Consider the following 15,078-nt stretch of genomic DNA (forward strand, 5'->3'; position numbering starts at 1 on the left):
GTTTATGTAGACTGCGAGAGTTACAAATTAAGTTTTGGAGAAAGCTTGTGTAAAGCCATTCTGAATGGTATTTTCAGGCTACCCGTGTTCTGTCTTCACCTCTAATATATTCACTTGTACACAAAAATTCTCTGCGAGACTTATTTGCCAAAAAAAAAGCAAATACCTTGTTGCTATTGAGTAGCCTGAGTGCTTTGGTCAATTTTCAAAGAATCTAATTCAGTTTTATGACAAGCAAAGACTAGTAAATAAATATCCAGATCTGGGTTTCAGCAGCACCATTCTTTTTTTTATTTAGCATGCTGAGTTGGGGTCTGAACTATAACATTATCTATCTTCTGATACTTGTGCCATTAAGAAGATATATTCCTAGGGGCGCCTGGGTGGCGCAGTCGGTTAAGCGTCCGACTTCAGCCAGGTCACGATCTTGCGGTCCGTGAGTTCGAGCCCCGCGTCAGGCTCTGGGCTGATGGCTCAGAGTCTGGAGCCTGTTTCTGATTCTGTGTCTCCCTCTCTCTCTGCCCCTCCCCCGTTCATGCTGTGTCTCTCTCTGTCCCAAAAATAAATAAACGTTGAAAAAAAAAAAAAGAAGATATATTCTGCTTACAATAAATGTTAATTTAAAAAACCGACTTATCTGGGAAACCACTGCTCAATCTCTCTCTTGCCAAGTTGAACCAAGGTTAACCAACACCTCCCTAAACGCTATAATAGCTGGCTCCTTAAAAAGAAGAAAAAATACAACACAATTTCCTTTTATTCAACATACTAAATCAAATACAGAACAAAATAAGCTTTAGTAGATACTTCTATTATATATAACAATGGTCCGCGGTGTCTGGTCAAATTCAGTATTTGTATCATTGTTCAAATGCAAAAATTAGGCTATTAAATAGGTATATGGATTTCAGGTTGACGGCTATGGATGGAGCATCTGGTAGCAATACAACATAACACAATTGCACTTTTCAGTCTTTCAATAAATGATCTTCATGGCCCCATTTTTGCAAAATCCGAGGCCCAGAGAATTGGTGTCGTGTAAGATGGTAGTTAAATACACAGATTTACGAGCCTGTAGATTTGGATCTGTTAACTAGTACCTCTGTGACGTTTGACAAGTTACTGAACACCTCTGAGGCTCCCGTGTAAAATAAAGATAATGACAGTATCCATCTCAAGGATTATTGCCAGGATGAAACAAAATAATTTATGTATGATGCCTGGCACAGTGCCAGCTTGGTACCAGATGCTATCAGTAGATGCTAATTATTAATTTTTAAAGACTAATTATTTTAAAATCACACTTTGCAAGTCTTCATAATTAGCTTATTTCATAGACAGAAAGTCAAATTTCCACAGCCATTACCTTTATTACTGAAATCATCAATTAGCACAATTTCTGCTAAATATTTCCTTGGAGTCCTTTTAATGACACTGTGGACCGTTCTCATGAGCGTTGACCATCCTTCGTTGTGGAAGACAATGACAACGCTGGAAGTGAGCAGGTTTTCATCATAATGCCAATACTTGCACCTGTGAAAGGAACATTTAGTCATGTTATTTAGAGGCATTTGGTAATGCGCGGTTTCAAACTCACTATGATTAGGTTTTCTGGTTGGATTGAATATTACTGACTTAAACGAGAGAAGCGAATGAAATGCAAACTTTTATATCTTAACAGAAACGCAAAATGGAAGAGAGAAGATGCTACGAGATGAAGTCACTCACAGAGCAGCTCCCTAACCAACTGGCACTTGCTGTGTGGTAAAGAGAATTAATTTCTGAATGTATGCGTCCCCGCCGGGGGCACGCCAGATTTTCACAGCAATCAGAGCCGGGCTTTTTTTTCCCCCATGACTTAGATCTCAGTTTACTTGCCTTTTTAAAACTTGAGTTTCTAGTGCACAGATTTATTTCACTTGCTGTGTATGAACTACCACACAGCTGGATTTGAAAGCTGTCCTGTTCTAATGTGGCCAAAACCTTCAGGAAAAAAAATGAAATAGGTTGACCTATGGCATATAGCAGACATTAAAAAATTAACTGTTGAATGAATTTTAAAAATCCTAGTAATCTGGGGTGCCCGGGGGGCTCAAACATCCGACTCTTAATTTCGACTCAGATCGTGATCTCATGGTTCATGAGTTCTCTCTCTCCCTCTCTCACTGCCCCTCTCCTGCTCGTGCTTGCTCTCTTTCTCAATATAAATAAACTTGAAAAAAAAAATAAAATTCCTAGTAACGTTTAGTTATTAGATTAGCTAAAGAAGATATTTAGCTATTTTACACAAAACTATCTGACACAACTACAGTAGGAATAAAGTTGCCAGGAGCCTTTTTCTAATTGAAAGGAAACTCAGAACAGGGCCTGATAAAGACTCAAGGAGCCAGGGAAGGTTTAGTGAGTTTCACAAAAAATACACACACACACACACACACACACACACACACACACACACACACAAAGCATATATACGTATATATGTGTGTACATAGACACACACATTTATATTTCTGTTTGTTTTTTTAACACAAAAACTTTTCATGAAGTAAATAAGCTTGTTCCCAAGATTAAATATAAAGCCATAAAAGCAGTAATTAACCTTATCAGCTTGATAACCTATACCGGGAATTAGAATAGGAACCATTAGGGGCCCCTGGGTGGCGCAGTCGGTTAAGTGTCCGACTTCAGCCAGGTCACGATCTCGCGGTCCGTGAGTTCGAGCCCCGCGCCAGGCTCTGGGCTGATGGCTCGGAGCCTGGAGCCTGTTTCCGATTCTGTGTCTCCCTCTCTCTCTGCCCCTCCCCCGTTCATGCTCTGTCTCTCTCTGTCCCAAAAATAAATAAAAAACCGTTGAAAAAAAAATTAAAAAAAAAAAAAAAAAAAAAAAAAGAATAGGAACCATTATTTAAAATAGGTCCTGGTCTGATTCAGATGGAAACAACCTTTTCTCCAAGTGTGTATTTTCCTTTCAAAATTGTTCTAAATTATCTATGTTCTTAAAGGTTGATTTTTATAGAAATGCAGATTGAGTCCGGTAATCCACTTAAATCTTATTTCCTATATCTGCATTTTCTCATTAAAGGAGTATTAATTACCCATTATGCTCATGCTCTCAGCTAGACACCAGAGCTACAGCACTGAGAGGACAGCACGGTCTCTGCCCTTACGAAGCCATGGTCCTTCAGGGGAATCAAGACACAGAGCAAATATTTGTACTTTCCAAGAGTGTCGATGCAAAAACCAGGGTGCCTACGACAGGTGGACCTCGCTTAGCCTCGAGACATGTGGTCAGGAAGGACCCCTGGAGCTAGTGATTTGATTAAAGATGATTAAAAAAAAAAAAAAAAAAAAGTACTAAGCCCCAAGAGATGGGGAGGGAGTGAGGAGGAAAAGATAAGAGCACAAGTGGGGCGCCTGGGTGGCGCAGTCGGTTAAGCGTCCGACTTCAGCCAGGTCACGATCTCGCGGTCCGTGAGTTCGAGCCCCGCGTCGGGCTCTGGGCTGATGGCTCGGAGCCTGGAGCCTGTTTCCGATTCTGTGTCTCCCTCTCTCTCTGCCCCTCCCCCGTTCATGCTCTGTCTCTCTCTGTCCCAAAAATAAAATAAAACGTTGAAAAAAAAAAATTAAAAAAAAAAAAAAAAGAGCACAAGAATGAATCGTGTGCATATGATTGCAGGTATTATGGGAACTTGGAAGATCTATTATCTTTGGAACATGTAATTAAAATACGAAAAATAAACATAAGTTAAAGAGGAAAAGTTACAAAGAAGGGCATTTGCGGTAGAGGAAATAACAGCATCTACTTATTATGTGCCAGGCACTATTCTGTGTTTTACTTTTAGTAACTTATTTAACCTGCGAATACCACTATGAGGTCAGTACTATTAATATCCCCATTAAAAAATTTTTTTAATGTTTATTTATTTTTGACAGAGAGAGAAAGACAGAGCATGAGTGGGGGAGGGGCAGAGAGAGAGGGAGACACAGAATCCGAAGCAGGCTCCAGGCTCTGAGCTGTCAGCACAGAGCCCCACGTGGGGCTCAAACTCACAGACCATGAGATCATGACCTGAGCCGAAGTCGGACGCTCAACCAACTGAGCCACCCAGGCGCCCCTTAATATCCCCATTTTATAGATAAGGGGACTGAGGCTCAGAAAGAAATGATTTGCCTAAGATCACACAGCTAGTAAGTAGTGAAGGCGGGAAATAAACCTAGGCTATCGTGAATTCACAAGAAATCTTAGTAAACATAAACGTAAAAGAAAAAATACTAGCTATTCCTATGTATGAATGGCTAAGAACTGATCTAAGAACTGTTGATGATATTGAATATCATTTCAATACAAGGCACCCATGGAGCATATTGTTATGTGATGGGAGCCCTCTCCTCTCCTCCCCTTTGCAGCCAGGAGATGGCCCCAGGAATGGGGAAGGACTGGTGGGGTATGGCACCCTATAGCAACAAGTTAAACCGAGAGGGCTTTCTAGTGTAACCCAAAGTTGAGAGGGTCCAAATATTCATTCAGAAGAGCAACTTAAAAAATACAGCAGTGGAGGAATGCAGATCTTGAAAGAAGCTGTGATGAGTGCTTCTGGAGAGAGAGCAACCCAGGCAGATAGGTCTAATTTTAGACGGCAGGAATAACAGCCCCCCAAAACAAACTGTAACCCAGATGGAGGCTCAGGCAACCTTGTTCCTTCTCTGAGGACAACCACTGGGCTTAACACAGCAGAACCGGATGGCACAGACACCAATCAATTTATAACAGACCCGAGAATTGGTGACAATATTCAAGACATGGGAGGACACTTGGGACTTGCTGATTTCTAAGGCAGAAGATGACAACTTGGGGAAATAAGCAGACAGGGACTCTGAATGGCAGACAGAAAGGAGTTGAAAACACACAGAGACTAGAGGAGGGAAGGCAGAGGTAGAGTGAAGACGGGAGAGAGGGTCCCATGAGGGGCAATGTCACTGTCGTGGGGAACTGCAGAAGTGGAGACAGTTTTAAAGATCTGGGCATGCTACCTTGCCTTCTTCCACAGGACAAGGGGACGAGAGAACTGGAATAGAGAGTGTTGTCTCGCCTCTCCATCTCCTCTTGCCTATGTACAGTTTGGAAATAACTCCAAAGATGTAAATGAGATTGTGTGCCAGTAACATCTCTTGGTGTATACTTTTCCTATTTGTCTCAAAAATTACAAAAGCATTATATAACTTGTGCAACACAGAAGTTTATTAAGGTGGAAGTTCCCTCCCTTAACCTCTCCTCAACTATGTCAAATCTCACATCCTAGGAGAAATCACTGTTCATAGTTGGCTGTGTATTTTTAAACTTTTCTTATGCAGGCATATAAATGAGTATGTATGTGTGAGTATACACACACACACACACACACACACACACACACACAACATATTCAGATGAATATGTATAAATTCTTCTTCCATGTGAATATGTACAGATTTATCATATTATCTAAATCTTTTTAACTACTGCATAATATTCCATAGTATGGCTGGTCCATTACTTAACCATCTCCTTACTTTTCCACAGAAAAGGGAAGGAGAAGCTTTTCTAGTGAGGATGGGTAGAAAATCTGGAGGGAACAAGATGGGAATAAAAGCAGATGGAGAAAGGGACTTGTGCCTGGCCTCCAGTTCTGACCTTTAGGAGGAGACCACCCCACAGGGTGTGGCTACAGCACAGAGCAGAAATAATTCTGATGTGTATTCAGGCAGAGAGAGTTAAAGACAATTCCCTTTTCCACCTATTCTCTGCAGGCTCCCTTGGCTCTAGGTTGGAGCCAGAGAGCCTAGGATGTCCACATGCTTTCCATGGGAACATGGAAGGTAGCTTAGAGTTAAGACCCACGGGCCTGCTGGGAGTCACCATGGTAAGGGGTAAGATGACATTTAGCAAAGTGATGGGGTAGAAGACTTAGCCAGGGACTGGGCCGTGGGGTTCAGAGGATCCACAGTATCAGTGGAAGCCAATGTGGAGTAAGTCCCTGGAGTGGGGCAGATGTCGGAAGGGACCATGTGTCCCAAGGGCAGCAGGAGAATTGACCAGAAGTTACTACGGCAGGGGTTCCTTCAGCAGCAAGTGCAAAGACGTCATACACCTGGGAAGAGTGAGGCACCTGGGAAGACAGGAGAAGGCAGCAGGGATGGAGGGTAAACAGACCAGAAGTACCCATAGCACCTCAAGGATGCAGGACCCTTCTATCATCTGGATGCTACAGAAGAAAGGAAGACGAGATGAGACCCTAGGGAGGAGAAACAGCCCAGAGAGGGAGTTTGAACTTCAGGCTGATTGGCCACTAGCCGAAAGGAGACCTTTAAGCCAATGCAGATTGGGTGACTTTTAATTACTAGCTTTCACTGGCCACCATCAGCCTGAATGCAGGTTCATGAGAAAGTTTAGCTCTTTGGCAGCTTCTCTGATTTTCCATTGTGAGATGAAGCCATTGAGTGGAGCATACAGAAAGAGACCTTATAATATACAAAGCCTTGATGTTAAGACTTATTATTGAAAGAAGCCCCCATGGTACTGTAAAACCCCCTATTTTGCATCCTTTCTCTCACTTTACTGGTGGAGAATTTGTAATAAGTTCTAATAAGTTCTATTAAGAAGGACGGCCAACTGAAACAAGAATGCCACATGTAAGTGGGTGGGTTATGTTATAGACTTTGGACTAATGTCTGCTCATTGGTGCCTCATCTTCCAAGAGAGCTTAAAAATCCTCTAACATCGGGGCGCCTGGGTGGCGCAGTCGGTTAAGCGTCCGACTTCAGCCAGGTCACGATCTCGCGGTCCGTGAGTTCGAGCCCCGCGTCAGGCTCTGGGCTGATGGCTCAGAGCCTGGAGCCTGTTTCCGATTCTGTGTCTCCCTCTCTCTCTGCCCCTCCCCCGTTCATGCTCTGACTCTCTCTGTCCCAAAAATAAATAAACGTTGAAAAAAAAAATTAAAAAAAAAATCCTCTAACATCAAGGACAGTAGTGCTTTAGCATCATCAAGAGACTGTTCTGGTTGCAAATATTCACATTCAGATTATGGGTTTGCAGTGATTAAAGCTATAGTTATTCTTTAAAGTCATTTAACACAGTATTCTCATGGGGGCCATGGGGGCCAGGTGCTGGCGATCAGAAGAAAAGATGGGAATAAAAATTCTCACAGTGACTCTTCTAGAACTTAAAAAAGTAAATTTCAACCCAAAAGTGAAATGCCTGTGTATAATTTACTTGTATTCCCTCAGTACCAGCTGTTTTTAAGATCAGTAGTTTGATACATGGCCTTGTTGTGTCTAGACTTTATCAACAAATAATATCTAATTCAGCAGACTATGAAAAACAGCATTTTAGGCTGCAAACCATTGCAATCCATAGAAACTATCATTAATCTACAGGGGTGTGTGTATGTGCGTGCATGTGCACGCACATATATGCACGCTTTTTTAGGCATAGGAAACAAATCCTCAATTTAGGAAACACTGTTTTTCTTTATACACTACCTACTTTTATTTTTAAATCAATTAAGAATCTTTCCTGTCTCCGTCTAAAACCTTTTTTGCTCATTCCCACGATAAAAGGAAGTGGAAAATTGCTTATGATTTACATGAAACAGTGCTGACACCCAATGGTTGAATAAATTAGTAATGTAGAATATAAAATTTAACTCAGCATTCAGAAACCAATATACATTTTCAATGAAAGGAGAATTATCACTGTTAAACCCAATCACTCAAACTCAACAGGCTGGGGGGAGTGGAATTTTATCCAACTGTTCAGTTTCTACGTACTTTGATTGGAAATGACACAAAGTAAGCCCCTTAAGAACATGCTACGGTAGATTTTATTCCTTGCAGTTCATTACACGTACCAAAATAGAGAATCTGAGCACCAAAGAAATTTATAAATTACACTTCCTGATCACCATTCTCTGGATATGCTCCTTTCGTCAATGTCTTTCCCAGAAAAGCCTGCTATAATCCAGATGTGGAATTGCCGACATAAAGGTGCAATCTTACAACCCTTAATCTGGCTACAATTCCTTTACAAATACAACTTAAAATGACACTGGTACTGGATATATTTTCTGCAACGGTATCATACTGCTAGCTCACAAACCCCTACAACTTTTCTCCCCCAATTACTGTTAAGCCTAGTGTTTCTCATTCTGTGTTTTTGCAGTTGAGCTCAGCATAAAATACCTTGTTTACATTTATTTTGCATTTTTGGTTGGGTATGAGCTCCAGCAGGCTCTGCTCTCTTAACCATCCTTCCTCGTTTTCTATGTGGAAAATTGGATTAGTATGGTTTCTATCTCTGGAGCCACTGTTTATATGGACGAATATGAGAAGGTCAAATATAGTGCTTGAAAGCTATGTGTAATCCTTAAGAGGTTGCTATCATTCTACTCATCAATTTCATCTAACTGCACTATCATCCACACTATATTTCTTTACCTAGTCCACAGGGATCTGAAAACTTTACTCAGCTATCCTACTAAATCAAGACAAATTAGGTATCACACAGTCTCCTGGTCCACTAATGTAAACACATTTTTTTTTTTTTAAGATAGAGTTACTAGTTGGTTTGATTCCTTTTCATAGACTCACACTGGTACCTAGTGAAGGTGACTTTTTAAGTATGAATAAGTGGTCTCTTCTAGGATCTTAAGAGTCGTACATCAGTGTCAAGTTTCCAGAACCAAACATTCTCTCTCCTCTTTGGAAAATGTTTAAGGCAGTATTTTCCCACCTCCAGTTCCCTAAAATCTCTCCTCTTCTTCACAATACCTCCGGATTATTGATGGTACTTCCTTTCAGACTCATCTGGTAAGTTCCTCAGTATCTAGTGCTAGACGATGCTTTAAAAGCCTCAACTGAAATTTAATATACTTAGGTGCCTCCTTATTCTGGGGTCATTATATTTGAATTTAATTCCCTCTTAACATGCTGTTATAAAACTTTCAATATGGAGATCACTCCTTAGGCATAGCAGCAAATACTTGCCCAAGGTGGGCCAGAGGCCCCTTCCCGGACTTTGAGCTTCTAAGATTCTAGTTGGGCTCTTGAATGATCTTGTGAGGCATAGGCCGGGTAGCTATTTTCATGGAGAAAGAGAGAAGTAGAGATAAGAGTCTATGAACTGCAGAAAGAAAGAGCATATGACTTTGGTTCCCAACTTTTCATTTCCTAGTTCAGTCAAGTATATTTCCTGACCGTAGGTTCCATGAGATACTCCTACATCCTTTCTTCTTTTTTTAATGCTTATTTATTTATTATTTTTAAAGGAGCTTTGTGGGAGATTTTATTTTTTTACACTCAGAAGACATTTTTGTAAATTCTGATACAGTCACGATTATACTATCAGAGTATTTCCTTGTTTATTACTTCAATAGAAGGATTTTACTTAGAACATTAAGAATAATTTTTTTTCAAATGTGTGAAAGTAGAGTTTTATTTTATTTTTAAAATTTTTTTTAAATATAATTTATTCTTGAGAGAGAGCGAGAGAGCACGATCAGGGGAGGGGCAGAAAGGGAGGGAGAGGGAGAGCGCCCTGTCAGCATAGAGCCCGATGTGGGGCTTGAACCCATGAACCATGAGATCATGACCTGAGCCAAAACCAAGAGTTGGGGGTGCTGACTGACTGAGGCATCCGGGGCACCCAAGGCACCCAAGAGATACTCCTACATCCTTTCAGTTAATTGCTTGCCACCCCTCACCTCCACCATTTTTTCTTTTTTTTTTTTTTTTTCTTTTAGCTTAAGCTACTTGAGTAGATTGGTTTCTGGCAAATAATTCATGTTTAACATGCTACTCTTGATATTTTGGTAAACTTTCGTTCATTATGTATATGTCTTCACAGAATTAAACTTAGAGATTTTTCACTATCATTGAATCAATGAATCAATCCCTTAAAATTTGAAATTACCGGAGATGTTCCTCAATGATCATTGTTGAAGTCACAGAAAGATGAACTACAGGTGGCCTTACTACAGGCCAGTATTATCTGGTAGGTCCTAAAAATAACTTGTATGAACGTACACAATTGAGTTTAAGAGAATTACACATGCTAACCAAATAGGAGGCTGATATGTTAAACTGATGTGAAAAAAAAAAAAACCCACAAATTTTCATGTAATGTAGTCACCGCTAGAATAATCTGCCTACAAATTCTGATTACAATTGGAATGCTGCTTGGTGAGCATGCAATTTGACAGTCTTACTGGTTTTGAAAGCTCCATGCATCTTCGTCCACAATAGGATTTGCTGAACAGAGTAAATTCCTATTGGCTGACTCAGGTCCCTTCTCCCATGGATAGCTCGGGGGTATAATGATCACATAGTTTCTTTGGCTCCTCTATTCTTATCCAGTGGAGATGAATTGCTTCTTAGCAATGTATTCTTTCTTTTACAAGGCACAATAAAATTGAAGCTTTTAAACAATAGAATACCTCCATGCCTCCAAGAGCTTGTATTCCTTTCCTTGATTACTAGAAGCTCTAAGATGATCTACTTCCTTTTCTTCAATATTCTTATCAATTCCTCGTATTAGTCGCTCTCCCCTTGAAGGTCAAAATTAAGCCTATCATAATAGAACCCACTCTTCCTTAACCATCTACAGCATGAAAGTGTCAGCACAGCTAATCGTCAGAGGTTCTGCTCTCAGCCAAAACAGAATTTTCATGTATTTGGCTAATACTTAATACATATCGGATGATTTGATCTCAAAAAATTTTCTAGGAATACCCATTCTCTTAGTTAGTGAATTAGATCTTAATGAACAAGAGAATAATAATCTTTAACTTCTGCTTTATTGGGGTTAAAGGTCAAAATCAATGAACACAGAATTAATGGTCGGGTCTACAAAAGTTTTTTCAAGTAGACCACCTTTCAGGATTAAATTTGGTAAATTGAAAACACACAGCTGTCTGCCACACTTGTTTTGGAGTCTGGTGCACGGTGCCATAGTTGGAAGGTGGGACACCAGAATGGGTATGAAGGAAAGGAAAATGGGTTGCTTTAGCTCAGAATACCCATAATCTCTATCAGGTCCACCCTCGCAATCAGCTCAATCTAAATTAAAAAACCCCACAGGCTTGCTGTGTGTGCCAGGTTTTAGGACAAGTGCCCCCAGTTCTGTTCAAATAGTGTATTTAATTTTTTTTTTTAATTAAAAACATTTTTTTTAACGTTTATTTATTTTTGAGACAGAGAGAGACAGAGCATGAACGGGGGAGGGGCAGAGAGAGAGGGAGACACAGAATCGGAAGCAGGCTCCAGGCTCCGAGCCATCAGCCCAGAGCCCGACGCGGGGCTCGAACTCACAGACCGCAAGATCGTGACCTGAGTTGAAGTTGGACGCTTAACCAACTGAGCCACCCAGGCTCCCCTTAATTCTTTTTTTTAATGTTTACTTTTGAGAGAGACAGTGAGAGAGAGCATGAGCAGGGGACGGGCAGAGAGAGAGAGGGAGACAGAGAATCCAAAGCAGGCTCCAGGCTCTGAGGTGTCAGCACAGAGCCCGACGTGGGGCTCGAACCCACAAACCACGAGATCATGACCTGAGCCGAAGTTGGACGCTTAACCGACTGAGCCATCCAGGTGCCCCAGCAAGTAGTGTATTTAAACTTTTCTTGGGATGGATCTCATTTCCCAGGGTAGAGATAAGGTGCACAGCTTTTTATCATGTCTAAACCATTAACGTGTTAGAGGAAAAGGGGGGAAATTCTTGGCAGAGCAGAATGACTAGGACCAGAAACTCTCTAGCTCATCTCAGCTGATTCCTAAGGCAAGAAGCCACAAAAAAGCATTAGTAAAGACCTCTGCTTTACGTAGCTTATGTAACAAAGAACACGGCCATTATCTATCTGCCCAGACCACTTGTGAGCTCCTGGTACCCAGGGCTAAATAAATCTGTATTTATTTCCATTCTCTCTAACCTCTGAGGTTGCCAGTTTCCTGGCACCCCAAGTTAGTGGGAGACAGCTGTCCAGTCATTAGCCACGACAGCTCAGCTGCCAGTGATCCTCTAAACACAGCCACAGTATGGTTAGAATTCACAGCTCCAAAACCGCCGCAGGCCTCCTAAAGCTTACATCATCTTTGGGCCACTCAGCGTACGGTCTCTGTGACAACCTTAGATAATATGTACAAAGTCTGGGATGGAAACCTTCGAGCGTGGCTTTGGAGAATACCTCCATTTCAGCTCTTCCCACCGATGTTCCTCCTCAACAAGCGTCCTGACAGACCAGCCAGGCGTGAAGGGCATTTTCTCCATTTTGAGATACTCTCCGAGGTGATGGAGGAGAGAAGGTCACAGTCGACAGGGGTCAAGAGTGGTTCCGCAGGGATGAGTGTATGTCCCTCTGGTGAAGACGCTGGTGGCCTCAGCCCAAGGATTTAGCCCAAGGATTTAGCGAGCACGGCCTGTGTGAGCAGCAATGGAAAGCCCCTCACCTCAGCAAGCCACAGAGAAGGAACCTGAGTGACCTTGGGCAACCCAAGGTGATTCATTCCCGAGCATGGGTTCAACAATCCCAGTGGACTCCGGGAACTCGGTGGGAGAATTTGAGGGCTCTACAATTCTAGCAGAGTGGACAGTACCTGAGCCAAAGAGTGTTTCTGCTATTAATTATTGTGATCTCATTTTATTCCAGAAACGTAGTTCTAACAGCTCTTCTAGTTTCCAAAGCACCACCATACACATCATTATCTCCTCTGCGTTGCACAGTAACCCTCCGGGGTACACAGGACAGGCGTTAGTATTATTCAGTTTCTACATCAGGCCACTGAGGCTCCATGAGGTTATAGGACTTGCTCAAAGTCACCGTCAGTGACAGAGGAGAGATTTAAAAACGAATCCTTTGACTCTAACTTTAAGGTTCTTTCCTTTAAATCAAAGACTTACAAAAGGATTACTCGCACAATATATACTTAAAACAAAACAAAACAAAAGGCGGTGGGGGGGAAATGACTTCTTTCTTTTCACTCAATACCCAGGGGCTTCGTGGCCACTAACAAAATGACTGCACACAGTTCTGTAGATTTCTGCCTGATTTTAAGGATTGAGAATACTAAACAAGACATCAGGGCAAGCTAAGGATGCCGAACTATGTCACTGGGTAAAGGTCTTCAAATGTTCTTTTTTTTTTTTTTTTTTGAAAAGGAAAACGTACATGGACAGATGTGTCCACTTAATGATCTGAAATGTCAAACCATAATTTAAGAAAAAACCTGGCAAGGAATCCTATGAATGGACATATGTTCATGTGCATATCTCTGAAACTCTCTGGGAAGGGAAAATGAACATTTCACAGTGTGAGCCATATGTTTCTAGCTATATTAGACTCTAATTTCAAATATGAGCTTACATGCCATATTCTGATTTTATAGAGGCACCAGCTTATCAAATACCAATACCTCTGAGCTGAAACAACTAGTAACAGGAGTAAGGATCAAGTTGGGTGGGTGCCCGTGTGTGGGTAATGACACTAACAGCATGAACCAACACAGGTTTGCATTTGTGGCTTAGTTATTCATTTATGCTGTGCCTTATTCCACAAAGGACTTTGAGCAGCTTACAAACACAGAGAACGCAAAAATATTATGAAAGTTAAAAATAGGAGGGGGGAAATGGATAAAGAAAGAATGAGGGGGAAAAAAAAGGAGGAATCAAGAACAACGTGTTAAAACTACATACCAGTGGGCCAAGGACTCCTGTGTGCACAATTCTGAGGCACAGTTCACAAAGAATACCCTATGAATAGCACTGCCCTGAGCTAACCAACATGGTAGCCTTGGGTGCCTTCCAGTCCCTATTTATTAATGGACAGGCCACAATTTGGCTTGAATTTCCTAGCAGGGAAACCTGGTCTAATCTGTGCTTAACAAACCAGTTGTTCAGAAGTACAATATTCTTGCTGTGAAGACCAGATGGGAGTTTTTTCTAAGGGGTCCTCCTTATGGCAAATGCAGCAGTGAGTTTCACTGGGCTGTTATTCATGAAGGCTGTCAATGGAGACCAATGGCATTATACCAAAATACAAGTTAGTAAAAACAGTTGTGCAGAGACCAAGTTGGGAATTTAAGTTCAACACAGATTTGAAAATCACACTTTGCAAACATTCTTTAAAATGTTTATTGAGTCATCTCCTCTTCCATGTTTCATCGTTCAGTGAGTATATGCCTTCTCAATGTACTCTCATTACAAGCAGGAAATCACATCGACCATATGGAGGACTTGTATTTCTAAGAGCAAATTTCGACACTGCTAATGACTAAAGAGGTATGAGCTTACAGTGGTAGCATGGTAACTTTAGGTTGGAGTTAGTAAATAATTTCCCAACAAAGAATTGCGAGATATTGAGAGAGTTAACAATATAGGCTGTATGGCATTTACTTGTGGAAGTCTTAAACATTGACTGATACTAATGTTCCTACAGCAAAATGAGGAGATGCACTAGATCATTTTTTAAAGACTCCCAACTATAAAACTATGATTACAGATGTGGAAAAGAGTACATAATGTACAACAGTTAACATTTATTAATTCACAGAATATGCAATTTCTGGAGCTAATAAGAATATATTAACTCTTTAGTAATTTATCTTATTTAAGGTATTAGGAAGGTAGGTTGTTCATTTAGCATGTAATGTAATGGACACACGAGATGTTTAATAAGTATTGTGGTGAAGAAATCTGGTAATACTATTTTGAGAAATCATTAAAGTAGTCTACCTCTTTTCCTGCATTAACTGAATTACCTTTACTTCTCTCTTACATCTTTGCTTCATTGTCATCTTCTAGAAAATCAAATCCTCTATTAGGAGGCTGATGAGTCACCAAAAGTGAGTTGGAGTTAGTTATCAACAAGTTTATGGCTTAGGGGCGCTTCGGTGACTGAGTTGGTTGAGCCTCTGACTCCTGACTTCGGCTCAGGTCATGATCCCAGGGTTGTGGAATCGAGCCCTGTGTTGGGCTCTGTGCTGAGTGTGGAACCTACTTTGGATCCTCTCTCTCTCTCTCTCTCTCTCTCTCTCTCTCTCTCTCTCTCTCTC

General features: G+C 41.1%; 1 protein-coding gene across 2 annotated transcripts in view; it reads right to left on the minus strand.

Moving 5' to 3' along the window:
* GALNT7 (polypeptide N-acetylgalactosaminyltransferase 7) overlaps window positions 1-15,078 on the minus strand; it is a 148,360-nt gene that overhangs the window by 28,676 nt on the left and 104,606 nt on the right. For both annotated transcript variants that reach the window (XM_040470452.1, XM_040470442.1), the window contains exon 3: window positions 1,367-1,533. In XM_040470452.1, the coding sequence (XP_040326386.1) occupies window positions 1,367-1,533 (167 nt within the window). The remainder of the gene's footprint in view (window positions 1-1,366; window positions 1,534-15,078) is intronic.

The sequence above is a fragment of the Herpailurus yagouaroundi genome, unplaced genomic scaffold (assembly GCF_014898765.1).
Source record: "Herpailurus yagouaroundi ecotype Mexico unplaced genomic scaffold, PumYag 28, whole genome shotgun sequence".
Classification (NCBI taxonomy): Eukaryota; Metazoa; Chordata; class Mammalia; order Carnivora; family Felidae; genus Herpailurus; species Herpailurus yagouaroundi.